The 27961-nt window shown below is 41.0% G+C and overlaps 5 protein-coding genes across 5 annotated transcripts; all 5 read left to right on the top strand.

Annotated features, from left to right (window-relative positions):
- The first annotated feature begins 3881 nt into the window (after nt 1-3881).
- LOC108044994 (lysosomal alpha-mannosidase) lies at nt 3882-7580 on the top strand. Its single transcript, XM_017124174.2, has 5 exons — nt 3882-4010; nt 4335-4705; nt 4767-5237; nt 5296-6211; nt 6280-7580. Exons 1-5 carry the CDS (start codon nt 3927-3929, stop codon nt 7459-7461), a joined length of 3024 nt encoding a protein of 1007 aa, XP_016979663.1. The 5' UTR covers nt 3882-3926; the 3' UTR covers nt 7462-7580.
- A 4145-nt stretch (nt 7581-11725) lies between these two features.
- LOC108044997 (lysosomal alpha-mannosidase) lies at nt 11726-15048 on the top strand. Its single transcript, XM_017124178.2, has 5 exons — nt 11726-11850; nt 11936-12306; nt 12368-12838; nt 12903-13734; nt 13803-15048. Exons 1-5 carry the CDS (start codon nt 11770-11772, stop codon nt 14982-14984), a joined length of 2937 nt encoding a protein of 978 aa, XP_016979667.1. The 5' UTR covers nt 11726-11769; the 3' UTR covers nt 14985-15048.
- Nucleotides 15049-16792: 1744 nt separating this feature from the next.
- On the top strand, nt 16793-19931 carry LOC108044965 (lysosomal alpha-mannosidase). The gene is made up of 5 exons (XM_017124135.1): nt 16793-16876; nt 16934-17304; nt 17358-17828; nt 17879-18713; nt 18774-19931. The coding sequence occupies exons 1-5, from the start codon at nt 16793-16795 to the stop codon at nt 19929-19931; spliced, it is 2919 nt and encodes a 972-aa protein (XP_016979624.1).
- A 519-nt stretch (nt 19932-20450) lies between these two features.
- LOC108044957 (lysosomal alpha-mannosidase) lies at nt 20451-23709 on the top strand. The gene is made up of 5 exons (XM_017124128.1): nt 20451-20540; nt 20599-20969; nt 21029-21499; nt 21554-22454; nt 22525-23709. The coding sequence occupies exons 1-5, from the start codon at nt 20466-20468 to the stop codon at nt 23707-23709; spliced, it is 3003 nt and encodes a 1000-aa protein (XP_016979617.1). The 5' UTR covers nt 20451-20465.
- A 3201-nt stretch (nt 23710-26910) lies between these two features.
- On the top strand, nt 26911-27739 carry LOC108044959. Its single transcript, XM_017124130.2, has 2 exons — nt 26911-27007; nt 27065-27739. The coding sequence occupies exons 1-2, from the start codon at nt 26945-26947 to the stop codon at nt 27737-27739; spliced, it is 738 nt and encodes a 245-aa protein (XP_016979619.2). The 5' UTR covers nt 26911-26944.
- The last annotated feature ends 222 nt before the right edge of the window (nt 27740-27961 follow it).

Consider the following 27961-nt stretch of genomic DNA (forward strand, 5'->3'; position numbering starts at 1 on the left):
TTATCAATCAACGAGTTTAAGCCATAAATTTTTGCGCTTTCGGGTTTGTTTACTTAATAGATAAGGCAACACAAAATGTGTAGATTACGGTTTGCAGGTGGCAACAAAAAAAGCGTTATAGATTGGCTGATAAATTCAAGCAATTTTAAATGTTGGCGACATTAGATTATAATTTGAGAATTGAAATAATATTCTTAGATATTTTAAGTAGCAGTTCTGTAGTCCGCCATGCCCCAACCCAAGCTCATCTGCAATTTTGCTTTTTAATTTGAAAGGCAGATGACTTTCCATGAAAGTGCAGCCCAAGTCAGCGCTAAGAAGCGCGTTACTCAAAAACAACTAGAACATAAACAGAAAAAGAGGAGGCGCTGAGTGAAAAATGTTTTAATTACTCAGCTCAAGGCGAATCCACAGACCCTTACCCCGATGCCCCTGCCGATTGAAGTTTGGAAACGCTGTAAGAAGAGGTAAACGTAAATTCATAAAAGTAAATTCATAAAATTAAGCAAGTTTGTGAAAATAAATTTTTAGTTTCAGCTATACCCAATGTGCATATCAACGCTGGTTCGCAGATAATAACTTGCTAATCTTAACTTCAAAAACATTCTTAAAATATTTTAAGTCTTTTTAGAAAGAAAAATATTTTTTGTAGTTTATAAATAAAATAACAATATTGGTAATTGTTATTGGTAATACTGAAAATTAAAAATATTATTTTTCATTATCAGTAATCTTGAAAACTAATTAAATAAGTAGTAATGTTAATGAATTTTATTTTACTTAAAGGTTTAACTTTAATTTTATTACAATTGCGATTTAAAAGCGATATTTTTTTTAAGTCTTTGAATTTGTAATTAATACATCCAAATGCCTGTCATAATTTAACATAAAACGATATTATTAAAAATCGAATTTTTTCCTGTGTTGTAACTTCTAGATTAGCTCCAGTGGAATCGACAAAGTTCTTCTCGCAATTGTTGCTGGGACACTCGAATGCCTCCATTCTGATATTTTCTCCCGGGTTGCCGCTGTTGTATGCTAAATAGTTCCCCCAGGGCCGAATCCACTCGAGTCGTGCTAATGAGAACACCCCAGTGACAAGGAGACTTTGACAAGGACGAGCGAGTGCAGACGCCAAAGGATGGTTTTAATGCATGGTGCTGCATTATGCAAATACTCGAGCGGGGCGAAACAATATTTTACTGCAGTGGCGGAGTGGAGTGGAGTGGACCCTGCCAAGAACGGAATAAGGAGGTGTGCAGATCCTCACCCAGGACCTGCGGCAATGCAGCGTGCTCCATTTGCACACATTTCGACAGGGCAATTAATTATGCTAAATTCGTTTAGAGAATGGCAAAAGCTGACACAAGAAAAATAAATAACTCCTGCTTGGTTTAGGTCCATTTTTCTTTGCAAATTCGAAATATGAAATATCTTGATAATGGAAAATTAAGAAAACAATCAATCAATTTGTTTTATAAATTGTTTATAAAACAATTTGAAAAAATACATAGTTTCCCTAACTAAAGAATTGACAACAAGTTTGATAAATGTTCATTATTTGTTTGTTAATAAAAAAACTTGAATATTCCTTAGCCAATTTATTTCTAGATTCGATAATAATAACAACATTTAAGAAATCCTATTTTTTTAGTTTATACTTTGACAAACGATTTGAAATATTGGGGTATTTGATTACTCATTTCCGTTTTGCACATAGCTGTATTTTTCTGTTTGAGGCTTAACAAATAAAATTCGGACAAGAGCCTTAGAAAAATCATATGCCCATTAATCTTTCTTGTAACCGTTAAACGCTCGAAATGCTCTCCAATTCATCCCTAAAATATTATGTGGCCTGGCCAGCAACTTGGCGCCCAGAACCACCTTTGACCAACGCATTGGATGACTTTTAAGTGGATCTGAGGCTGAGATCTCCGGGCGGAACAGTGAGGTCCTGACATTTGCGCTGGCCATGCGCAATTAATTACAAAAGTGTTTGCGGACAAATGCCGCACAACAAGAAGTGTGAGCGGTGGCGTTTGTCCTGTGAACCCCAACTGGACATGGCCATGAGGAAATCCAGCGGCGGCGGCGGCGATGTGGAGGGCATTTCCTTTTGCCAGCTCGTCAGTCCACCAGCGTTTATGTGGCTCAAGTGGTCCAGAGACCCGAGAGAAGCGGCAGCTCTTTGCTTTGAGGTTATTTGCTTTTAATGACTCGCAAACTACACCAGCATACGGGCACCAGTGCCACATGGCGTATGCGTCATGTGTGGACTGCTTAAGTGTTTTCAGATATCGCGCATCAGTAGCCAACGTCAGCCAGCCCTCGGCCCAATGGTTTGTTGACTTTTAGACGCTGTTTGTTTGTCAGCACAATTTTGTTTTCTTCTTTTTTTTTTGCACACATTTTCCCCATTTTTTTTTTTTTGTACTTTTTGGCTTTTCATCTTGGCATCGGCGCAGACAAGCGGCCACATAAATGAGCTTTGAAGTTTGCATACGCGAGTGCATATTGCATGCAGTCTCACTGGCTGGAGGGATAATGCGACGCAATTATAGACTGAGCCTGGATCCACCCCAACCCGCTTATATCCTTGAAAATAAATTGTTTTGTTAATTATTTATGGTTGGTTTAATGAGTGTGTGCCGTACTCTGTGTTTACTGTACCCACTGTTCTCCGGCGGTCTGGTCTCTCCGCCTGGGACGTCGACTTCCATGAGTTTGTTATACTTTTGCATTCTGCAATTATTTTAATGAGTTTTGCATTTAAGCGATTTTATGCAATCATCGTCATTCGCAATAGTGTTGGATGGAAAAAGGGATATGTGCATAAATACGAATGTGCAGCATAATTGCCGTTTTTGCTTCATTAAAAAATAAGTCTTTATATGGTCGGCAGACTCATTAAAAGTTGAACAAATTTTATCTCATTCATCATCTTTCATATTTTCCTCTGATTTGCTCTGATTTACAATCAACAAAGTTCTTATTTTTATTTAATAAAAAAAATTTGGAACAGGAATAGTTTAAATAATAGGGCTGTGGCATTTACTTATTAATAATTAATTTAATAAATAAATGAAGTCGTTTTTATATCTAATTGTTTTAATTTTCTGCAATATTTTATTTTCAAGACATATTTGAGTTTCCTCTCATTTATATTTTCGGCTCTTTGATAAATATCCGAACTTATAATTTTACTAAATGTCTGGAAATAAATTCTAAGAAAGAAAAAAATATTAATTTCAGGAATAACTATACGTTAACACTTATAAAGGAACCAGTCTGTCGCATTTTTCAATAACCAAAACCAAACTCATAAACGATTTCGATTACTAATAAGCATTTTTGATAACAAATTCACAACATTTCCTTGTGGTCCCAATATTCAAAACACCTTCCTCAAGGTAATCAGGTACTTATGGGTATCTGAAGGGCCATTAAAGTGCTAAAATTTACCTTTAGCCCCCCTAGTATCAGCACTTTGTTTGGGGTCTAAGTTGCCCCAATCTGCATGAAATAATTTCTTACTTTACGCCTTAGTACAAATTCATAAACATTTTATAAGAATTACCAACGCGTAATCGTCAATCGGAACTCATTTAACTAATCGCTGGCAGCGATTAGAACCAATTAAGATACCAATTAAGATACGCATTGAATGGCGATCGCGAATACACTGAACTTGAACTTCTTAGTGAGAGTATTAGTATTTCCCTAAGCTTACGGTTATCGTAAAACCGTTTTATTGACCCTAAGCCCAAGCACAAGCCTCTTGAGGGTCTAAAATGATTGCTTATCAAACTGAACCCATGTGTGGCCGTCCTATAAAAGCAGCGCCAATTTCTTGAGAAAGTCAGTTCTGTGCTCGAATCGTAACTGTCTTCTCGTTCAGTTCGAAAAGAAATTGGAAAGTGGTCGCCATGAAATATCTGTGCGGCATTGTGCTCTTTGTCGCCCTTTTGGCCCTCAGTGTGAGGCCATCTGAGGAGGCTTGTGGATATGAGGTGAGAAGTGAAAACCGGGACTTAAAAACAAACAATTATTGAAAATTAAAAAAGGCTGTGAATGGCGGAAAAGTGATTTTACGAACTGAATAAAGAGTAGATTTTTATTTTCATGGTGATCAATCGTTGATACCCCAATTTAAAACTTTGAAATTTACAATTTTGAATACTTAAATGTATTAAATGTATATTAAAATCGAGTACAATTGCATATAGTTTTTAATTTCAAAGGATTCAAATTGCTGGTATCTTGAATACCAAAACGAATATGCTTTATAACATTGCCAAAGAAACTACTAAGTATTCTTTTTTATTTTGTTCCAGGCATGTCCCAAAACGAAGACGAACATGATCAACATTCACATGGTTCCCCACTCTCATGACGATGTCGGCTGGCTCAAGACCGTTGACCAGTACTTCTATGGCCACAAGAGCAACATTCAGCACGCTGGAGTCCAGTACATTATTGACACCGTGATCTCCGAACTGATCAAGGATCCCGCTCGTCGCTTCATCCAGGTGGAGACCTCCTTCTTCGCCAAGTGGTGGTCGGAGCAGTCCGAGACTGCGAAGCAGGTGGTCAAGAAGCTGGTAAACGAGGGTCGCCTGGAATTCACTGGTGGAGCTTGGAGCATGAACGACGAGGCTGCCGTGAACTACCAGAGTGTGATCGATCAGTTCACCCTGGGACTGAAGTAAGTGCTGGCGAAAGAGAAAAACAAGGTCGGGAGCTAAATGAGTATTGGCATTTAACAGATTCTTGGATGACACTTTCGGCTCCTGCGCTCGTCCTCGCATTGGCTGGCAGATCGATCCCTTCGGTCATTCCCGCGAGCAGGCCTCGATCTTCGCTCAGATGGGATATGATGGAGAGTTCTTTGCCCGCATGGACCACCGCGACAAGAACAACCGTATCGACAACTTGGGCATGGAAATGATCTGGGATGCCAGTGAAACGCTGAGCAACGATGAAATCTTCACTGGCCTGCTATACCGTCATTACTCGGCTCCTCCCGGCTATTGCTTCGATGTCCACTGCGGTGACGATCCGATCATCGACACCAAGAGTTACGACAACAATGTCAAGTCCCGCGTGGATGACTTCCTCAGCTACGTGACTGAGGTGGCCAAGCACTACCGCTCCAACCACATAATGATCCCCATGGGTGATGATTTCCAGTACGAAGACGCCCAGGTCAACTTCAAGAACATGGACAAACTGATCAAGTATGTGAATATGATTTCATTACCAGCTTCGGAGACTAATACTCTTTGCTGTTTATAGGTACGTTAACGAGCGCCAGGCCGATGGCTCCACCTTCAACCTGTTCTATTCCACGCCCGCCTGCTACCTGAACTCCCTGCACGAAGGTCTCCAGACCTGGCCCAACAAGACCGAGGACTTCTTCCCCTACGGCAGTGACGACAACAGCTACTGGACCGGCTACTTCACCTCCCGTCCCACCCAGAAGCGATTCGAGCGCGATGGCAACCACATCCTGCAGGTGGCCAAGCAACTCAGTGTCTTCGCCGAGCTGACCAGCAAGCAGCAGAAGGAGGACCTCGAGTATCTCCGCGAGATCATGGGTGTGATGCAGCACCACGATGCCATCACCGGAACAGAGAAGCAGGCCGTGTCCAATGACTACGATCGCCTTTTGTACGACGGCATCCTCGGTGGTGTGAACACTGCCCGCGATGGTCTCCGAAAGCTGACCAACCTGCCCAACGGAGAGTTCGAGAGTTGTCTGCAGTTGAACATCAGCGAGTGCGCCTTCACCAAGGACGGTGCTGACAACGTGGTGGTGACCCTTTACAACCCCTTGGCCCACACCTCCACCCAGTATGTGCGAGTGCCCGTCAAGAACGAGAACTACCAGGTGACCGATGAGAAGGGTCGCGTGGTGGCCTCCGAAGTAGTCCCAGTCGCCTGGCAGGTCCTGGCCCTGGAGTTCCGTAACAACGACACTCAGCATGAGTTGGTCTTCAAGGCTTCCGTCGACAAGATCGCTAGCTACTACATCAAGAAGGTGGAAAGCCAGGAGAGCAGGAGCGTCGCTGTCCACACTCAGCCCAAGAAGTCCAGCAAGGGACAAGAATCCAACTTGGAGGTGCCCAAGCGCTTCAAGAAGATGCACTCTCTGAAGAACGCAACTGAGAACTACGCCGATGAAGATGGAGAGACTGTTGTGCAGACTTCGGTAAGTTCCAAACTGTTGCTTTTTTCGGTGAACTGACCCAATTAACATTCATTTTTGAACCCCCTTAGCTGATCAAACTGGTGATCGACAACAAGACTGGTCTCTTGAAGACCGTTGAAATGAACGGCGTCTCCGAGAACATTGACCAGAGCTATGGCGTTTACAGGACCTATGACTCCGGTGCATATGTCTTCCGTCAATACCACCAGGCCGACTTCATCATCCAGGACGAAGGTGTTGAGTTCACTGTTTATGACGGAGCTTTGGTTAAGGAAATCCACCAGCAGTTCGGCGACTATGTCTCCCAGGTCATCCGCATTTACGAGGGCAAGAACATTGTGGAGTTCGAATGGCAGGTTGGACCTATTGAAAGGGAAGAGGAGTTCGGCAGGGAAGTGGTCATCATTTTCAACAGCACCATTGCCTCCAATGGCGTTTCCTATACCGACTCCAACGGCCGTGAGATGATCAAGCGTGTAAAGGACGAGCGTGAGGACTTCACCCCTGGTCTGGACAGGCAGCCAACTGCAGCCAACTACTACCCGGTCACATCCCGCATTGCGCTGCAGGACAACAACAAGCGAATTGCCCTGCTGAACGACCGTGCTCAGGGAGGAGCCAGCATGAACGACGGACAGTTGGAGCTGATGTTGCACCGTCGTCTCGTCCGAGATGATGGCTACGGAGTGGGAGAGGCCTTGAACGAGGAGAAGTACGGTCAGCCCATGATTGCCCGCGGCAAGGTCTACCTGATCCTCAGCCCTGCCGATGAGTCCACCGCCGTGGAGCGCGAGGCCGAGAAGGAGATCCATTTGCCGTTCTGGAAGTTCTTCAGCAAGAACACCGGAAGCACCAGCGCTGCTGCCAAGTCGGTTCCCAGCTTCGAGGACTTCCCCAAGTCGGTGCATCTGCTTACCCTGGAGCCTTTCAACGATGATGAGGTCCTGCTGCGTGTGGAAAACTTCTTGGATCACACCGAGGGCAAAGTGGTTAGCTTCAACATTCGCCCCATCTTCGATTACTTGAATGGAGTTGAAATTCGCGAAACCACCTTGGACGGCAACCTGCCATTGAGTGACATGAAGCGTTTCAAGTTCCACCACGATAACTCGGGACACAGGCCCGACAATGTTGAATTCTACACCTCGGCCCACAAGCCATTGGCCGCTGAAAAGGCTCAGGAAGCCTCCGAGTTCAGCGTCACCCTGCACCCAATGCAGATCCGTACATTCATTATCAAGACGGAGTAAGCCAAAGTTCTCAACAAAGTATTTCACGAAATGTAAATATTAAAATAAAGAAATTAATGCCAAATAAATTTGAATTTAGTTTTTTAAAAATATTTATTAAAGTCATTGAATGTGATAAATTTCACACTTTCTATTTAGTAGTTGGGGCAAAAACATAAGAGTAGAACCACAATGCAAAGAAGGACAAGAGCAACAGAAATATAAATCGCATTTACTAAAAGAAAAACAAGAAAATTTAAAAATCATATAGCTTCTATATTAACTATTAAATATTATTAAATATTCTATTCCTTTAAACACTTATCTTTTTTCCTTTAAACATTTATTTTTTTAAAATCATTTTATAGGTTTGTTTCAGTTTTGGATTCACAAAAAGTTTTTAGATGTACAATAAAGATTATATTCTCAATTTCAAAGAAAAATTTTACATCATCATGTTTTGAACTGTTACACTTTTAGAAGTAAAAAATAATTGGGACATATTTCTGTTACATGTTTAGTTAATTTAAGCTACCTTTTTTATGATAAATGTGCGAATTATCTTAAGTTTTAAGCTGACACTTAATTCCGAGCCATGGTGGGATTTGTCAACTGCGAACGGTTTATGCAAGATCGTGAAATACCGAGTTAACGGACTGGGACCATAACCATCTTGATGGAACCTACTTTACATAATTTAATTTACCACTGGACCACTAAACCAATGGATTCGCCGGAGGACCAGCCAATTTTCTAAAAAACGCCTGTATTTCCCTGTATTTGAAGTGCTCGTACTCTTTTTTTAGCCGAATTCATTTGTTTTCTGATTCCAATTCTCTTAGAACCTAGTTTGTTTGGTTTTGTGCCCCGCACTTTTCTATGAAAAAAATTTCAATTTGTGAGTTGAGAAATCCAGAAATTATGTTTGAGTGTTCCTGCATACTCTTAAGCATACGTTTATAAAAGAAAAAGTTACAACAATCAATGTCGTTGATAATGTGATTATATTCATCTTGTTATTCCAGGCAATCAATGCATTGTTTTTTTTTAATATGTCTTCGATTTTTTTAACTGTCTCTGGTGAAAGTAGAATTTGTTTTGCCATGTTGAAGCCCTTTTTAAAATGCCTGAAAGCTTCAAACTTTTTCAATAGTATTTTGTCGTCGGTATCGTTTCCGGGCTGTGAAATATTTCAATAAAATTAGTGGCCAGGACCAATAGAATATTAAATAATAAACTCACGAGTGTTATTGAAAATACATTTTTCCAGGAAATACACAGCAATATCAGAACTACAAATATTCGCATTTTGTCAAATACTGTCGCACAATAATTGAGAATATAAACTGCCAGTCTATTCCAATAAGAACGTCTTTTTAGAGGCTAAGCTGCTGATAAGCAAATGCGGGGTTTTTTTTCATACAGTGGCGCAATTTCCATTTTTTCTTTGCTAAAAATCATATTTCTTAAACCAGATGTAATCGCCAATATTTTATGAACTGTCAGCTTTCGAAGCATAATTTCCATATTTTAAAAGGCTAACCTTTTCCTTGCAGCTAAAAACATTCATGACCGTTTAATGATTTGATTTTCTAGTCTCAGTAATTCGATTTACTGCATCATGTACCTGACACTGGACACACTTAAATTTAAGATATAATATTGCTTTTGTACCCACACCGGTATATTGGAAGCAGTTATGTCATATGTTACATCGATAAAAAAGGCATGTTGTGAGATCGAACTTATAATCAGTCAAAACATTAGAGAATTCAAAATGCATATATCTATATATAGTAAAGGGCTGGAAAGGCCTTACAATTACTGAAGTCTTTTGAAGCTTTTTTCCCCAAGCAGTCACAATCGCATTCATGTGGACTGTGTGTTTTTAATAACCTTGAATCTGTCGATTTTTAAGGGAGGTGTTAAAAAATATCTGATTTTTTAAAGGGTTACATATTTGGATTAGTGGTATTTTTTATTTTTGTTATATTTTTTTTTTCAACTGTTATGCAACTGTTACTCCACTGTGCGACATAGTTTAGAAATACGATTTTTGGACGGAGTTCCCCGGCTTATCAATTGTTTTAAAAGAATGGCAGTGCCTTGTTTTTATTTTAAGTTTATGCTCTTTGCCCTTGACCTAATCATTTCAATTTATTGCAAATTAAGTGGAAATACCTCTTAAACTTCCTGTTTGTTTGCCCAGATCGTGCTTAATTAATTTGACTATACATATGTATAAAGTTAATATAAAGTAATATAAAAGATTGGGCAATTTTTTATACTTTTTAATTGATGCTCTCATAGTTAATTTCTTTTTGTTTTCCTGGCTACACCAGGCCCACACGTGGGAATAAACGACTGAGTCTTGGATTTGCACACCCAACTTAACACGTTCCCCAACGTTGAAATTATTTAATCAAAGTTGGATTATCTGTCCAGCACAGCGAGTAAACAGGTGGCGAGTGGGTGGTGGGTAAATTCTGGCTTGGGTTCCATTTGAATCAAAAGCACCAACACATATGGCAAGCCACACTGTGGCAAGTCTTGCAAGAGAGAATATCAGTATATAATTTACATACCCATATAAAAAATATTATGTTACCTCTAATTAAAATCAAATCAAAGGTTCTTATCAGTTTATGATTCATAGTTATCAATAATACTCAGCTGACGTAATACAACATATATTAATCATCTCTTAAAAACAATGATGGGATCATCGTCTCTGAATTAATTTTAAACTTTTTGGCTTTCGCATTTCTACCTATGACTATGTTTTAGACAAATAGTATTCAAAACAAGAGAGAACGCTATAGTCGGGTGCCCCGACTATCAGATACCCGTTACTCAGGTAAAGGGAGTGCGAGGGAGATGGAGATAGAAACTTTGATCACGCATAACTTTTTAACGAATGGTCCGATTTTCTACATTTCGATAGGTATTGATAAACACAATAAAACTGCATATTTAGTTTTCCGAAATATTTAAATTTTTAAAATCGTATATAAGCGATTGTGGGCGTTAAAGGGGGCGTGACACCTTTTTGAAACAAACTTGCACTGCGTAGGAACTCCTAGAATCTGCATGCAAAATGCCAATCTTCTAGCTTTTATAGTTTCCGAGATCTCAGCGTTCATACGGACAGACAGACAGACAGACGGACAGACAGACGGACAGACGGACAGACGGACATGGCTATATCGACTCGGCTAGTGACCCTGATCAAGAATACATATACTTTATAGGGTCGGAAACGCTTCCTTCTAGCTGTTACATACTTTTGCACGAATATAATATACCCTTTTACTCTACGAGTAACGGGTATAAATATAAACTATTTTGCTTAGAAACGGACATTCGGACGGACAGACAGACTAGATCGACTTATACTTAATAGCGTCGGAAATGTGCCCTTCACTGCATTGCCAACTATTTGCTAACATAATAAAAATAGATTAATTATTATTAAAATAATCAAACAGTCAACACATCTTCGCTGGGTTCCGGATTTATACATTAAATTCAAAACTCAAGCATAACGCTTCACAAAACAGTAGTGTTCTACAAGACTTCGATCCAATCTGCAACCTTATTTCTTTAAGCTAGAATAGTTTGGATTAGTAGCGAGTGAAATGGGAATGGATTAAGTCCTTTCTTCCTTGAAACGCTTTAAGTTCACTAATATAATAATACGTTTAAGTTTCGGTTAATTAATATAAGAAACCAAGTTAAGGGATAGGCACCCAAGTGTTTTGTTGCCGACCCAGAACCAGGTCGACATAAGTGCTTCGTTGGTAATGGATTAAGATATCGTTTGCCTCGGTACTCCACTGTATCTCATCACTTGCGCTTTGCGTGGGTCTTTTATTTTCCAGCTTAAGACCTATAAATGTATTTCAAGGGCCTGTTTTACTTGATTATTTCCAGTACAAATCCATAAACATTGTTAATGTGCAATCGACCATTTAAAATGGATCTGACTAATCTACAGATAAGCACTGCAACTCCATCAAAACAGAAGCAACGGTTTATAGACGCTCATTAACAACTATGTTTGATAGTGAACCGTATTTCGAAAAAGGTACATTTATAAGTTTATATATATGTTTTGAGGGGTATAATCGTCATTAACTAATTATCGTCAAAATACGGCTAATTGATTTTTGAGCATGCTTGAGTTTACTTAATGAGATAGACTCAAGTACCGATAGGTTATCAATCAGCTCAGATATAAATATGCCAGCTTTTGAAAGTGAAGAATTCAGTTGGTTAGCTGAGTTGGAGCTATTTGTTACACCCAATAGAAAACCTAGGGATCCTGCGATGAAGTATCTGGGCATCGTCCTTTGCGTTGCCCTATTGGCAATCCATGCAAAGTCTGCCCAAGCTGTCTGTGGCTATGAGGTAAGCAAAGAGAAGGGCATTAGAAAACTCAAGGATTACCTCTTGCGAAACGAGTTAAAGTAACGAATAAACTATCGGTTTCCAGTCATGTCATGAGACCAAGTCAAATATGGTCAACATCCACTTGGTACCCCACTCCCACGATGATGTGGGCTGGCTGAAGACGGTTGATCAGTACTACTACGGCCACAAGAACAACATTCAGCACGCTGGAGTCCAGTACATTATCGACACCGTGATCTCTGAGCTGATCAAGGATCCCGCCCGTCGCTTCATCCAGGTGGAGACCTCCTTCTTCTCCAAGTGGTGGGACGAGCAGTCGGAGACAGTCAGGTCCATTGTCAAGAAGCTGGTCAACGAGGGACGTCTTCAGTTCACCAACGGTGCCTGGAGCATGAACGACGAGGCTGCCGTGAACTACCAGAGTGTGATCGATCAGTTCACAGTCGGATTGAAGTGAGTAATGGTGGGGTTGTGTTACAGAACGATTAGATTCAACATACCCGCTCAATGACAGATTCCTGGACGACACCTTTGGAGTCTGTGGACGTCCTCGCGTCGGCTGGCAAATCGATCCCTTTGGCCACTCCCGTGAACAGGCCTCTCTGTACGCTCAGATGGGTTACGATGGCGAGTTCTTCTCCCGCATGGACCACAACGACAAGGGACGCCGCATGAACGACCTCGCCCTGGAAATGGTTTGGGATGCCAGTGAGTCACTTGACTACACCAAGCTCTTCACTGGACTCCTGTATACGTTCTACTGGGACACTCCCGGATTTTGCTTCGATGTGCACTGCAGCGACGATCCGATTATTGACGGCGATAGTTACGACAACAATGTCAAGTCCAGGGTGGACGATTTTATCGCCTATGCCGCCCAAGTCGCCGAAAAGTTCCGCACCAACCACATCATGATTCCCATGGGCGGAGACTTCCAGTATGAAGATGCTGAGGTCAACTTTAAGAACATGGACAAGCTGATCAAGTAAGTATTGCATAGGATTTTTTGAACGATTCATTAAACCCATGCGTTCAACTTCAATTGTCAGGTACGTCAACGAACGTCAGACAAGTGGCTCCAAGTACAACATCTTCTACTCAACTCCCGGATGCTACTTGAACTCTGTGCACAAGAGTGTTCAGTCCTACCCAAACAAAACTTTGGACTTCTTCCCCTACGGAAGTGATACCAACAGTTTTTGGACTGGTTATTACACCTCTCGTCCCACCCAAAAGCGGTTTGAGCGAGAAGGCAACACCATTCTTCAGGTGGCAAAGCAGCTCAGCGCCTTCGCCGAACTCTCCAGCGCACAGCAAAAGGAAGATCTTGAATACCTCCGCCAGATCATGGGCGTAATGCAGCATCACGATGCCATTACTGGAACCGAAAAGCAGGCCGTGTCCGATGACTACGATCGCCTTTTGTATGATGCTATCGTTGGAGGTGCCAATACTGCCCGCGATGCTCTCCGAAAACTGACCAACCTGCCCAACGGAGAGTTCGAGAGTTGTCTGCAGTTGAACATCAGCGAGTGCGCCTTCACCAAGGACAATGCTGACAACGTGGTGGTGACCCTTTACAACCCCTTGGCCCACACCTCCACCCAGTATGTGCGAGTGCCCGTCAAGAATGAGAACTACCAGGTGACCGATGAGAAGGGTCGCGTGGTGGCCTCCGAAGTAGTCCCAGTTGCCTGGCAGGTCCTGGCCCTCGAGTTCCGCAACAACGACACTCAGCATGAGTTGGTCTTCGAGGCTTCCGTCAACAAGATCGCCAGCTACTACATCAAGAAGGTCGAAAAGGCAGCAAACGAAGAAGAATCTAAATTGAAAGCCAATGCTGAGACCTACGATGACGATGAGACGGTGGTGCAGACTTCGGTAAGTTCTCATGACAATTGGCAAGGAAGTTCTTTCTCTAAACTGTTTTTATTTTGTATCTCTATTAGCTGGTAAAATTGGTGCTCGACAATAAGACTGGCCTATTAAAGAGGGTCGAAATGAACGGCGTCTCCGAGAACATTGATCAGAGCTATGGCATTTACAGGACCTATGACTCCGGTGCATATGTCTTCCGTCAGTACAACCAAGGAGACTTTGTCATCCAGGAAGATGGTGTCGAGTTTACTGTTTACGATGGAGCTTTAGTCAAGGAAGTCCACCAGCAGTTCAACGAGTATATCTCCCAGGTTATTCGTATCTATGAGAAGAAAAATTACGTGGAGTTCGAATGGCTGGTTGGCCCCATTCCAATTGAAGAAGAGTTTGGAACGGAAGTTGTTACCGTTTTCAGCAGTGGAATTTCCTCCGAAGGCGTATTTTACACTGATTCCAATGGTCGTGAATTGATCAGACGCGAAAAGGACAAACGTGAAGATTTCGTCCCCGAACTTGCAGTGCAGCCAACTTCCGGAAACTATTATCCGATCACATCCCGCATTGCTCTGCAGGACAGTAGCAAGCGAATTGCCCTCCTGAACGATCGTGCCCAGGGAGGATCCAGCATGAAGGACGGACAGTTGGAGCTCATGTTGCACCGTCGTCTCGTCCGAGATGATGGCTACGGAGTGGGAGAGGCCTTGAACGAGCTCAAGTACGGTCAACCGATGGTTGCCCGCGGTAAGGTATACCTCATTCTCAACGCTGCCGACGAGTCTACATCCGTGGAGCGCGAGGCCGAGAAGGAGTTCCACCTTCCTCTCTGGAAATTCTTCAGCCAGAACAGTGGCAGCAGCAGTTCGGCTGCCAAGTCGGTTCCCAGCTTCGAGGACTTCCCCAAGTCGGTGCATCTCCTTACCTTGGAGCCCTTCAACGATGATGAGGTTTTGTTCCGTGTGGAGAACTTCAAGGATCACATCGAAGGCAAAGTGGTTAGCTTCAACATTCGCCCGATCTTCGATTACTTGAATGGAGTGGAAATTCGTGAAACCACCTTGGATGGCAACCTGCCATTGAGTGACATGAAGCGTTTCAAGTTCCACGCTGAAGGTTCGGGAGCGAGGGCAACAGAAGCTGAGTATTATACCTCATCCCACAAGCCCCTGTCCGCTAATGGAACGCAAGACGCCTCCGAATTTGCTGTCACCTTGTACCCAATGCAAATTCGAACATTCATCATTAAGATTAAATAATCGCTTTGATGTGTATCACCTTCCATTTTTCCGCTTAAATAAATAAAATTTTGTATGAAACAAATACATTTTTAAGATATTTATGTTCAATGATACGCCGGGAATTTAATGGTAAATTAAGAGAGGACGAGCGCTTTGGTCGACAATTTCAAATTTCATAATAAATATCCCGTGTTGGAATATTTATTCCAATTTTGGGGCAAATATTACAGATGCAAAACCAGCTCTGGTACGTCAAATCTAAGCCCACGAGCTTCTGTAGATCCTGAGGCAAGATCTCATATGGACAGACAAACAGTCAGAAGGGTAGATATAAGGTCATTGGTAGATCTGTACATTTTGGGGTAGGACACGCTTCTTTCACCTGTTAAATACTTATTAACGAATACAATATATTATTTTTTCCCACGAGTAAAGTGTGAGAACAATAATTTAATTAGATCTTTTTTAAAAAAATAAAACGTTTATTTTTACTGATTCAATGCGGTCAATATGTATTTCGTATTGTGGACTCCACACGGACGGATTCGCGATACGTCACTAAGACGTAAGGATCATCGAATTCTTTTGACCACCTTTTAATAAAACCAAGCACGGCTCTGGCTTTATTAACCATTGACGAAATGTGTTCAGAATATTTCAGTTCTAGATCGAATTGTTATCTTGGCAGGTAATATCCTTATTCTGCAGGCATAATTTAACATCATCTGCGTACATAAGTTCGCGAGAATGACTTAAGGGGTTATCCGGGTCTTGACACTTTTTTATATAATAGTACAAAGTTTCAGGAATGTTGTCTGAAAATTTCAAGTCGATCGAAGCAAAACTGTAGGAATGGGAGAAATTTAAAGCCCAGCGCGTCGAACGTCACAACGGGCCATTCGGGCTCTGGCGTCGGGCAGATGCGGCACTTTAAACGCGTTTTTCTCAAAACCACTTTTTTGAAGTCGGTAGTCACGATTTCTCAAAAACTATTGCACCGATCAACTTCTGCTTTTGCACACTTCTTTTAGACATAATTCTCTTGTCCTTGACGGAGCGATTTTTTTAATTTTTAATTACAACTCATTTTATTAGCCAAAATATGGCCAAAATTTAGGTAAAAACTGACACTTTTTATGAAAAGCGCTACAAAAAATTCAATTTTTAATTTTAAAATAAAATGGCTCGTAGAGGACAAGCGAGACACATACACTATTAGAATAATTTTGGTTTTTGATTTCAGACAAAAATTGGCGGAGATATTTTGCCTACCGCAAGGACACAATTTTTTATGAGGTCAAGTTCAAGCCTGCCTCAACGGCTCAATTTTAAAAATATTTGGTTCAAATTTTTACACAATGTTGGTCAAACCATAAACATTAAATTACAATAAATGAAATTTGTGAAATTGTCATAAGATCTTTAAAAAAATTCACGAAAATGGCCTTTTTTTCGTGCTCCAAGACCCGGATAACCCCTTGAAACTGAGGGAAGGTCGTTAATAAATAATGTGAAAGAGTAATATTAATACTTAGCACGCTTCTTGATTGATAAGATTGCAAGAGTATTACAGAAGCTAATAACCTTCTTAAGTGGTAGATAAATATTGGGGGTTAATGCTTTATCTTGTAGCTAACATAAAGGGCGAGTGGACTAAAAATAAAAACTAATTACCAGTTCCTGAGTATTTAATGACCCCCGCCAATTACGTTACCTTATCACGGTTACCATCCAGTTTGTTCTTATCAAGCTATACCTGTGAGTTTTGCGCCCTATAAAACAGCAGTCTGGGGTAAAAAAAAGTCAGTACTTGGTGATGAAATATAATGACATATCTCGGTCGCATTTTTCTCTTGACCATCATATTGGTGGTCTTCTTAAAACACTCCAAAGCAGTTTGTGGCTATGAGGTAAGATACTTTTATAGTTTATTTATTGTAGTGTGTCCATATTTTCATTTTCCGTAGTCATGTCCTGCAACGAAAGCGAACATGGTTAACATCCACTTGGTTCCTCACTCCCACAATGATGTGGGTTGGCTGAAGACCGTCGATCAGTCCTACTATGGCTACAAGAACGCCATTCATCATGCTGGTGTCCAATATATATTGGATAATGTTGTGTCTGAGCTAATTAAGGATCCCAATCGTCGCTTTATTCAAGTGGAGACGGCCTACTTTGCAAAATGGTGGAAGGTCCAATCGGAGACCATGAAAAAAGTGGTCACCAAGTTGGTCAACGAGGGTCGCTTTGAGTTCACCGGCGGCGCCTGGAGTATGAACGATGAGGCAGATGTCAATTACCAGGGTGTGATTGACCAGTTTACCGTGGGACTGAAGTAAGTAAATTGAAATGATTTTCTCTCTTTAGGTATTAACCTGCCCCGTGTAGGTTCCTCAACGAGACCTTTGGCGCCTGTGCTCGTCCTCGAGTTGGCTGGCAGATCGATACTTTTGGGCATTCCCGTGAGCAGGCATCAATTTTCGCTCACATGGGATACGATGGCCAGTTCTTTTCCCGAATGGATCATAATGACAAGGACACTCGCTTAAATAACTTGACCATGGAGATGATTTGGGATACCAGCGAATCGATGAGTGGCGTTAACCTCTTCAGCGGCATGCTGTACAACTTTTACTCGGACACTCCAGGCTTCTGCTTTGATGTACTTTGCACCGATGAGCCTATCATCGATGGCAAAAGCAATGAAAACAATGTGAAGGAGAGGATAGATGGCTTCATTAGTTATGCGAAGGAAATGTCAGAGCACTACCTGACTAATCACATCATGGTTCCAATGGGAGGTGATTTCCAATACGAGGATGCTAGAGTCAACTACAAGAACATGGACAAACTCATTAAGTAAGAATGGGAGAGCATTAAAAATCACCATTAAATTTGTATTCCATTAGGTACATAAACGAACGCCAGACGTCGGGATCCGCTTACAACATTTTCTACTCCACCCCGAGTTGCTATCTTAATTCCTTGCACCAGAGTTTGCAGTCGTGGCCCAACAAAACCCAGGACTTTTTCCCCTATGCCCATGAACGCAATAGCTTTTGGGCCGGCTTCTTCACCTCACGTCCAACCCAGAAACGTTTCGAACGGGATGGTAATCACATGTTGCAGGTGGTAAAGCAGCTTTCGGTATTTGCGAATCTAACGAGTGAGCAGCAAAACAAAGACTTGGAATATCTGCGTCAGATCATGGGCGTGATGCAGCATCACGATGCCATAACTGGCACCGAAAGGCAGGCCGTTTCGGATGATTACGATCGATTGATGTATGACGCCATAGTAGGAGCATCCAACAATGCTCGCGATGCTCTGCGAATTCTCACCAACATGCCCAATGGGGAGTTCGAAAGTTGCCTACGGTTAAACATCAGTGAGTGCGCTTTTACCAAAGATGGTGCTGACAACGTGGTCGTGACCTTGTTTAACCCCCTGGCTCATACCTCAAGTCAGTATGTGCGCATACCCGTGAAGGAGGAGAACTACCAAGTCATCGATGAAAAGGGCAACCAAGTTCCCTCGGAAGTGGTTCCAGTAGCCCGGCAAGTCTTGGCCTTGGAATACCGACCCAATGACACTCAGCACGAGTTAGTTTTCAAGGCTACAGCGAATAAAATCGCAAGCTACTACATCAAAAAAGTTGTGAGTTCAGAGAGCAATCTGACTTCCTCCATTAAGAAGATAAGCCCCCGAGAAATCGATGAGTCAGAGACTGTGGTAGAAAATTCAGTAAGTCTATTTGTTTGCCTGATAACAGGAATGTATTATTTTAAATTGTTTAATCCGCAGCTTGTTAAACTGGTGATTGAAAACAAAACCGGACGCTTGAAGTTGGTTGAGATGAACGGCGTGTCTGAGAAAATTGTCCAGAACTTTGGCGTCTACAAGACCAACACTTCTTGTGCATATACTTTCCGTCAAGATGGGGATATTCAAATTTTAGAAGATGATTTTGAATTCACAGTTTACGAAGGAGCTTTGGTCAAGGAAGTCCACCAGCAGGTGAACGAGTGGATCTCGCAAGTGATCCGCATTTACGAGGGCGTCAATCGGGTAGAATTTGAGTGGATGGTAGGACCAATTCCCATTGACGACCAACTGGGAAGTGAGTTTGTCACCAACTTTAAAAGTGGAATTTCGTCAAATGGAGTTTTCTACACCGATTCCAACGGACGTGAGTTGATGAAACGTGAAAGAAATTTGCGTGAAGACTTTGTTTCCGACTTGAGCCGTCAACCCGTAAGCGGAAACTTTTATCCCGTAACATCCCGAATCGCTCTACAAGATGATAACAAGCGCATGGTCCTGCTCAATGATCGTTCCCAGGGAGGAGCCAGCTTGGAGGATGGTCGTCGCCATCTCTTCAACGATGGCGGTGGTGTGGGCGAACCTCTGAATGAGACGCAATATGGAAAAGGACTAATAGCCCGAGGAAAACTGTATCTTGTTCTTGATTCAGTGAAAGAAGGAGATACTGTAAAGGAGCGTGAGGCGGAAAAGGAACTTTTCCTTCCCTTCTTTAAATTCTTTAGCAGGACTAGTGACCTCGAAAAGGCTACGACTAAAACCATACCCGACTTCAACGAGCTCCCTCAGTCAGTTCATCTTCTCACCTTGGAGTCCTTTACTGAGAATGAAATTTTGCTACGTTTCGAAAACTTCTTGGATATATCTGAAGGCAAGTTGATTAGCTTCAACATACGTGATATATTCGACAGTTTGGGTGGTATTGCGATTAGAGAAACCACTTTGGATGGTAACATGCCACTGAACGAAATGAAGCGATTTAAGTTCCATGCTCAAGAGTCCGGAAATATGCCATCAGTCGTGGAATACTCTACAGCACAACATAAATCACTTGAAGCTGAGAATTCTGACGAAGCATCAATGTTTACAGTATCATTATACCCCATGCAAATTCGCACTTTTATCATTAAAACAGAATAGGTTTAACTGTGCATTTAAAATAAATGAGATACAATCAAAAAACAATATTGTCATTTCCTTGGTTTATACCTACTATCCTCCACTTTGGCATGTGTGGCTTTCACTTTTTTGAGATTAGAAGTCAATTCACTAAATTTCAGAAAGCTGAAGTGGTTCAAAATCATAAACCTCTCCTTATCTTTAAGTGGGCAATAATCAATTAAAATCCATTTAACTAATTGAGTAATTGAATGATAAGAACTGCAATTGAATGTCGAATTCGAGATAAGGCTAGGATCAAGTACAATTTGATTATGTTGGCAACAATAACGCACTGCATGTGTGCAAATTAAACGCAAGGTACTTACCCTTTGCTAATGGTATTGTGTTACTCGATTGGTCTTCTTGACTAAATTAAATTCAAAACATTCTGAAGTGGCGATTACTTATCAGATAACCCCCCATTGAGAAGCTTATAAAAGTGGGAAAGTTGTTTTTATAAAGTCAGTTTTTGGTCAGGAGTTGACGGCGTGGGAAATCTGTAAAACGGTTAAAATGAAGGCCTTGGCCATATTATTATTCTTTTTGGGCCTTCATATTGTTCAATCTGAGGCTGTCTGCGGCTATGAGGTGATTTAAACGTAAGCACTTAAAACGTAAACAACCAAGTAAAAAGTTCCTTTTCCAGTCATGTCCTGAAACAAAGTCCAATATGATCAACATTCACTTGGTGCCTCACTCTCATGACGATTTGGGCTGGTTAAAAACTGCCGATCAGTATTACTATGGTAATAAGCATAGCATTCAGCATGCCGGCGTCCAGTACATATTCGATACTGTTGTGGCGGAACTAAGCAAGGATCCGCGTCGTCGGTTCATTCAGGTAGAGACGGCCTTCTTTGCCAAGTGGTGGGAGGATCAGTCGGAGATTAAGAAGCAACTGGTGAAAAAACTGGTGAACGAGGGACGTCTGGAGTTCACTGGTGGCGCTTGGAGTATGAACGATGAAGCCGCCGTAAACTACCAGAGTGTGATCGATCAGTTCGCCGTTGGATTGAAGTAAGAGCTCGCTTAATCAACATTTTCTCGTTATGTAATCAGTTAAACACCACTTTAAGATTTCTAAATGACAACTTTGGGGTTTGTGGACGTCCTCGAGTCGGTTGGCAGATCGATGCCTTCGGACACTCCAGGGAACAGGCCTCGATGTTTGCTCAAATGGGTTTCGATGGCCAGTTCTTTGCGCGTATGGATCAGAATGACAAGAACAAGCGAGTGGATAACTTGGGCCTCGAAATGATTTGGGATGCTAGTGAGACGCTGAAAGAACTGGATTTCTTTACTGGCATGCTCTACAATCACTACTCGGCTCCTCCCGGCTTTTGTTTTGACTCGCTGTGTCAGGATGATCCCATTATTGATGGAAAGAGCTACGACAACAATGTCAAGTCCAGGGTGGACGATTTCATCAACTATGCCTCGAATTTGGCTGGGTACTATCGCTCGAATCACATAATGGTACCAATGGGCGATGACTTCCAGTACGAAAATGCTTACATGAACTACAAGAACATGGACAAACTGATTAAGTAAGTTAAAGACAATTATTTGGATTGAAGGGTTTCTTAAATATATAAGTTTAGGTATGTCAACGAGCGCCAGGCAAGTGGCTCCAAGTACAATGTCTTCTACTCGACTGCAGGATGTTATCTGAATTCCCTGCACAGGAGTCTCCAAAGTTGGCCAAATAAGACTCAGGACTTCCTGCCCCACTCGCATGAGGCAAAGAGCTTTTGGACCGGCTTCTTCACTTCCCGTCCAACTCAAAAGCGATTTGAGCGCGATGGCAACCACATGTTACAGGTGGCCAAGCAACTGAGTGTGCTCGCTGATCTCTCAAGCGAAAATCATACCAAAGACTTGGACTACCTTCGTCAGATCATGGGTGTAATGCAACATCATGATGCCATCACTGGAACCGAAAAGCAGGAAGTATCAAATGATTACGATCGACTTTTGTATGATGCTATCTTGGGAGGTGCCAACACCGCCCGCGATGCCCTTCGATTACTCACCGATCAGCCGAATGGGGAGTTTAAAAGCTGTTTGAGATTAAATATAAGCGAGTGTTCCTTTACCAAAGAAAGTGCTGATAATGTGATGGTGACTTTGTACAACCCATTGGCCCGCACTTCCACGCAGTACGTACGAGTGCCTGTGAAGGAGGAAAATTACCAGGTCACCGATGAGAAGGGTCGCGTGGTGGCTTCTGCACTGGTCCCAGTTCCCTGGCAGGTCTTGTCCCTGGACTTCCGTAATAACAACACTCAGCATGAGCTGGTCTTCAAGGCATCCGTAAACAAAATTGCCAACTACTATATAAAGGAGGTCGACAAACAAGATAAAATTCTCCTCACTCAAGGCAAAAAGTCATCCCAAGAGGAAGAGTTCAAAATGGAGGTGCCCAAGAGATTCCAGAAGGTGCACTCCTTAAAATCTGGTACGGAGACCCACGATGAAGAAGAGACTATTGTCGAGAATTCGGTGAGTCCCAAAGATAATATGTAAAGAGAAATTTTTATTTAACGATCTGTGTTAATATATATTTTATTAGCTTATAAAACTGGTGATTGACAACAAAACAGGCCGTTTGAAGACCGTTGAAATGAACGGAGTTTCCGAAAACATTGAGCAGACCTTTGGAATGTACAAGACAGCCCGATCTTGCCACTACATTTTCCGCCAGGATGCAGATTTGGAAGTTCTGGAAGATGCTTTCGATTTCACCGTATACGAAAGTGACTTGGTCAAGGAAGTCCACCAACAGGTGAACGAATGGATCTCCCAAGTGATCCGAATCTATGAGGGAGTCAACCGTGTGGAGTTCGAATGGCTGGTGGGTCCTGTTCCAATTGACGACGAGCTTGGCAAGGAGATTGTCACCATCTTCAAGAGTGGAATCTCCTCCGATGGAGTCTTTTACACCGACTCAAATGGTCGTGAAATGATCAGGAGAGAAAAGGACAAGCGGGAGGACTTTAGTCCCGATCTGAGTGAACAGCCTGTGAGTGGCAACTATTATCCAGTCACCTCCAGGATGGCTCTGCAGGATAGTAGCAAACGAATGGTGCTGCTCAATGATCGCTCCCAGGGAGGAGCTAGCCTGGAAAATGGACGTTTGGAGATGATGCTGCATCGTCGTCACATTTTCGCCGATGGATCTGGGGCTGCAGAAGCTATTAATGAGCAACAGTTCGGAAAAGGTCTGATTGCCCGCGGAAAACTGTTCCTTTCCCTAAACGCTGTCGAAGATGGAGTTACTGCATTAGAACGTATGGCGGAAAAGGAGATTCACCTGCCCTTCTGGAAGTTCTTTAGCAAATCAAGTAACATCCTAAAGGAAGTACCTAAGTCGTTGCCCGATTTCAACGACTTGCCTCAGTCGGTTCACCTTCTCACCATGGAGCCCTACTCCAAGGACGAAATTCTTCTGCGATTTGAGAACTTTTTGGATCAATACGAGGGCAATGTGGTCAGCTTTAACATTCGCCAAATATTCGATGATCTTGGTGGACTGGAAATTCGGGAAACCACCTTAGATGGCAACCTACCTCTTAGCGATATGAAGCGCCTGAAGTTCCATCATGATGGTTCTGGTCCTAGTCCATCAACTCCAGAGTATTTCACGAGCCTGCATAAGCCGTTGGCAGTTGACAAATCCCAGGAAGCCTCAGACTTCAGTGTCACCTTAAAACCCATGCAAATTCGCACTTTCATTATCAAAAAAGAGGTAGCTTAAGTTAACAATGACCTTTGTATAATAACTGGAACTATAAGAAAATATTTTGATTTCGGCGACATTGTGAGTTCAAACTAATCTATACTTTGTGACAATGTAAAATTGGATTTTAGATTTGGGAATATAATTCATGGCTCTAATCAGTAATCATTTCAAGCTCTCTGCTTTGCTTTCTGCCCGAAATAGACAAGCCGCAATGATAATTACGAATTCGAAATATCGATTCGAGATTATCAGTATCAGCCGCACCGCAGGCTTCTCATATTTACCACCTACAATGCAGATACATTCACTGCATTGGCTTCATCCCAGCCAGCCTCCCATGAAAACACCTCAAATCCTGGCCTGAGTCGGCATAAGTCCTTTGCTGATTTGGTGAACCCGTGCCTTCCACTTCCCCCTCGTTTGCATTTTTGTTGTGAGCTTTCGGCGCTGTGCAACATATACATATATATTTAAGTAGAAATGATATCTGTATGCGATAGCTTGTGGTTGTTGGTCTAATGCTGCTAATGTCTGGCACTCGAAAAAAGATTTGCGCCCAATACCCCTCAGTTGAGCCCCTGCCCACTAAATACTTTTGTGCCAACACCACACTCGCATTGCAGGAGGACTGTGGTCCTGGGCTTTTATTATTAAGTTCGCCACGGGAGACTTTAATCTTCCGTCTCCTGGTTGGGACAGCCGGCTCACACACAGCTACACCCTCGGATCTACTCCATTTCACTTCACTGCGATGCAAAACAATGAACTCCTGAATTCATGCCATATGTGTGTGCGAGTCCTGTGTCCTGGGAGATGTGAAAAATTATTTAATATTGCCCGTCTTAGGCGATGAGGCGAGGCAAGTTGAGGCGTTGTTTGGTATTAATCCTTGGCGAGCATTAGACACGGAATTTAATTTAGTTCCTTTAGAAGGATGGAATGGCACACAGAGCCAAAATATCAACAATATTAAAAAGTAAAAGCCAAAAAAAGTTTAAAATTAAATCAGACATGATCACATTATTGTTTTTGAGAGGTTTTAAAAATATGTTGTATTAGGTCAGCAGAGTATTCTTGATAACTGTGAATCATAAACTGATAAGAACCCTTGATTTGATTTTGATTTTATTTATAATTAAAATAATATTTTTAATATAGTATGTAATTTATATACTGATATTATTTTATGTTACGAAACCTTAAATTATTTTGTTTTATTAATAGTAAAGTGACTTAATTTATTTTTACAGCTTAATTGGTTTTTATCAAGTCACAATGTATATATTATATGTTACTATATCTATATTTAAAATTTAAATTAATATATTATATTATATTTTAATGCAATATATTATATATTATTCTTTTAAGTAGCACTAGGTATAGAAAATATTATTATTATAGTTTTTCTCTGTGCAAGACTTGCCACAGTGTGGCCTGGCATATGTGTGCCAAATACCCCATGCTGGCTGTCAAACTCCGCTTTGTCGACTTCCGGTCGAGTTGGCGCTTTTGATTCAAATGGAACCCAAGCCAGAATTTACCCACCACCCACTCGCCTCCTGTTTACTCGCTGAGCTGGACAGATAATCCAACTTTGATTAAGTAATTTCAACGTTGGGGAACGTAATAAGTTGGGTGTGCAAATCCAAGACTCAGTCGTTTATTCCCACGTGTGGGTCTGGTGAAGACAAGAAAACAAATAGATCGTTTTGTATTTGGTACTTTTTTGTGAATCTATTTTATTTAATTTTAGACAGTTATATTATATTTGATGTTCTATTAAAGCAACTAAAAAAATCTACATATTGGCCATACTCATATATTAATTTTTACTAATAATTTCTAAATGATAAGAAAATCTTTAAAAACAAATAAAAAGAACTTAAAAACAAAAATAATCAACAATGAGCAAAAAACCTTATTCATTAAGCACGATAAGAGGAAACAAGCAGGAAGTTTATGTGGTATTTGGCAATAAATTAATTGGCAATAAATTCAAATGATTAGGTGAAGGGCAAAGAGCAAATACTCAAAATAAAAACAAGGCAGTGCCATTCTATTGAAACAATTGATAAGACCGTCCAAAATCGTATCTCTAAGCTATGATTCACTTTATATTATTTTTATATATATAGTCAAATTAATTAAGCACGATCAGGACAAACAAACACGAATTTTAAGTGGTATTTCCACTTAATTTGCAATAAATTTAAATGATTAGGTCAAGGGCAAAGAGCATACACTTAAAATAAAAGCAAGGCAGTGTCACTCTTTTAAAACAATTGATAAGCCAGGGAACACCGTCCAAAAATCGTATCTCTAAACTATGTCGCACAGTGGAGTAACAGTTGCATAACAGTTGAAAAAAAATATTTTTTGATAGCTCTTCGGAATTTAATGACTTCACTTTAAAGAAAATTCTACCACTAATCCAAATAGGTAACCCTTTAATCAGATATTTTTTAACACGACCCTTCAAAATTGACAGATTCAAGGTTATTAAAAACACACAGTCTACATGAATGCGATTGTGACTGCTTGGCGAAAAAAGCTTCAAAAGACGACTTTAGTACTTGAAGCCCTTTACTATATATATATATAAATATATATATGGATTTTGAATTCTCTAATGTGCCTTTTTATCGATGTCCTATGACATAACTGCTTCCAATATACCGGTATAGGTACAAAAGCATTATTCTATCTTAACTTCAAAGGTGTCCAGTGTCAGGTTCATGATGCAGTAAATCGAATCACTGAAACTAGAAAATCTAGGTAAATGTAAGCTTTTGAAAATATGGAAATTATGTTTGAAAATCTGACAATCCATAAAATATTGGCGATTGAAAAAGGACCCTTTCAACGTTTTGGCAGAACCTTTCTTTCAATCCACTAATTTCACCCCTGCGACATATACAATTCTGACAAAAGTTGGAATCGAATAACTGTAGTTAAAAAATTATCAGTCTATTCGAAATGCATTATTTTACAAATTGCGACAATTACTTTGAACAAAAATGAAAATAATTTTTCAAATTTAAACATAAAAAATGCCGTTTAAATAACTTACTTACATCTGGTTCAGGAAATATGATTTTTAGCAAAAACAAAAATTGAAATTGTGCCACTGTATGAAAAAAACCCGCATTTGCTTATCAGCAGCTTAGCCTATAAAAAGACGCTCTTATTGGAATAGACTAAGCAGTGTATATTCTCAATTATTGTGCGACAGTAAGGTTTTAGAAAAATGCGACGCCTTGTAGTACTGATCTTGTGTTGGATGTCCTGGAAAAATGTATTCGCATCACTGGTGAGTTTATAATTCAACATCCCCATGGTCCTGGCAATTTATTCTAATCCTTGACAGGCCCCACCCGATACGTACGGCCTGAAAAGAAGATTAGATAGACTGGAAGATAAGCAGTTTTCCGATGGCGTTAATACCGATCGCAAGCTGCTGCTCTTGGTATCAAAGATGGGCTCAGCTTTTTATGAACAAATCGAAAAAGGTGAACAAAAATTGGAACTAGAAGGCCAGCTTGCAACATTATCATCCAAGTATGACGACCTTTCTCAAAAGTACTCCAACATTGAAAAACAGTTGAAAATCAAAGATCTTGATTTACCTTGGAATAGTTATTCGCCGTATGTCGAAACTCCGAGTTCACCGTATGTCGAAATTCCGCGATACACAGAGTCAATGAAAAGTCCGGGTAGTTATGAAATGTATCAATCTGAACCAAAACAGCAAAACCAAAACTATACTGAAAACAACGAAAAACTTAATTGGCAAGATGCGATTGCAGCATTATCAATCAAGCATGACGACCTTTCTAAAAAGCTCTCCAACATTGAAAAACTGTTAAATAACCAAAATCTTAATTCAGAAATTCCAAGTTCATCGTATGTCGAAATTCCTCTACCCAAAGAGCCAAGTAAAAATGCGGCTAGTTTTGATTTTTTTTTTGAACTAGAACGGAAAATGGGTTTCGTCACGATTCGTGAAAAACAATACTATATTGAAACAAGAAAGGAAAGCTAACTTCGGGCGGAGCCGAAGTTGATATACCCTTGCAGAATACTCTGTAAATTATATTCTCCAAAATTATTCATATGATGCATTCTTAATACTCATAAAAAATCCCAACTTCCTAACTTTAAAAACACCAAAGTTATGGCATTTCCAATCGTTCAGTTATATGGCAGCTATAAGATATAGTCGGCCGATCCTTATGAAATTTGGTATGTCGGATTGATTGGCCAA

This window comes from Drosophila rhopaloa, unplaced genomic scaffold (genome assembly GCF_018152115.1).
Source record: "Drosophila rhopaloa isolate 14029-0021.01 unplaced genomic scaffold, ASM1815211v1 contig_2, whole genome shotgun sequence".
Lineage (NCBI taxonomy): Eukaryota > Metazoa > Arthropoda > Insecta > Diptera > Drosophilidae > Drosophila > Drosophila rhopaloa.

Excerpts from the sequence above, each read along its gene's own strand:
- LOC108044994 (XM_017124174.2), top strand. The coding sequence starts at position 3,927 with ATGAAATATCTGTGCGGCATTGTGCTCTTTGTCGCCCTTTTGGCCCTC. Across the intron at positions 4,706-4,766 it reads CAGTTCACCCTGGGACTGAA|ATTCTTGGATGACACTTTCG; the intron begins GTAAGTGCTGGC and ends GGCATTTAACAG. Across the intron at positions 6,212-6,279 it reads AGACTGTTGTGCAGACTTCG|CTGATCAAACTGGTGATCGA; the intron begins GTAAGTTCCAAA and ends GAACCCCCTTAG.
- LOC108044997 (XM_017124178.2), top strand. The coding sequence starts at position 11,770 with ATGAAGTATCTGGGCATCGTCCTTTGCGTTGCCCTATTGGCAATCCAT. Across the intron at positions 11,851-11,935 it reads AAGCTGTCTGTGGCTATGAG|TCATGTCATGAGACCAAGTC; the intron begins GTAAGCAAAGAG and ends ATCGGTTTCCAG. Across the intron at positions 12,307-12,367 it reads CAGTTCACAGTCGGATTGAA|ATTCCTGGACGACACCTTTG; the intron begins GTGAGTAATGGT and ends GCTCAATGACAG.
- LOC108044965 (XM_017124135.1), top strand. The coding sequence starts at position 16,793 with ATGACATATCTCGGTCGCATTTTTCTCTTGACCATCATATTGGTGGTC. Across the intron at positions 16,877-16,933 it reads AAGCAGTTTGTGGCTATGAG|TCATGTCCTGCAACGAAAGC; the intron begins GTAAGATACTTT and ends CATTTTCCGTAG. Across the intron at positions 17,305-17,357 it reads CAGTTTACCGTGGGACTGAA|GTTCCTCAACGAGACCTTTG; the intron begins GTAAGTAAATTG and ends TGCCCCGTGTAG.
- LOC108044957 (XM_017124128.1), top strand. The coding sequence starts at position 20,466 with ATGAAGGCCTTGGCCATATTATTATTCTTTTTGGGCCTTCATATTGTT. Across the intron at positions 20,970-21,028 it reads CAGTTCGCCGTTGGATTGAA|ATTTCTAAATGACAACTTTG; the intron begins GTAAGAGCTCGC and ends CACCACTTTAAG. Across the intron at positions 22,455-22,524 it reads AGACTATTGTCGAGAATTCG|CTTATAAAACTGGTGATTGA; the intron begins GTGAGTCCCAAA and ends ATATTTTATTAG.
- LOC108044959 (XM_017124130.2), top strand. The coding sequence starts at position 26,945 with ATGCGACGCCTTGTAGTACTGATCTTGTGTTGGATGTCCTGGAAAAAT. Across the intron at positions 27,008-27,064 it reads AAAATGTATTCGCATCACTG|GCCCCACCCGATACGTACGG; the intron begins GTGAGTTTATAA and ends AATCCTTGACAG.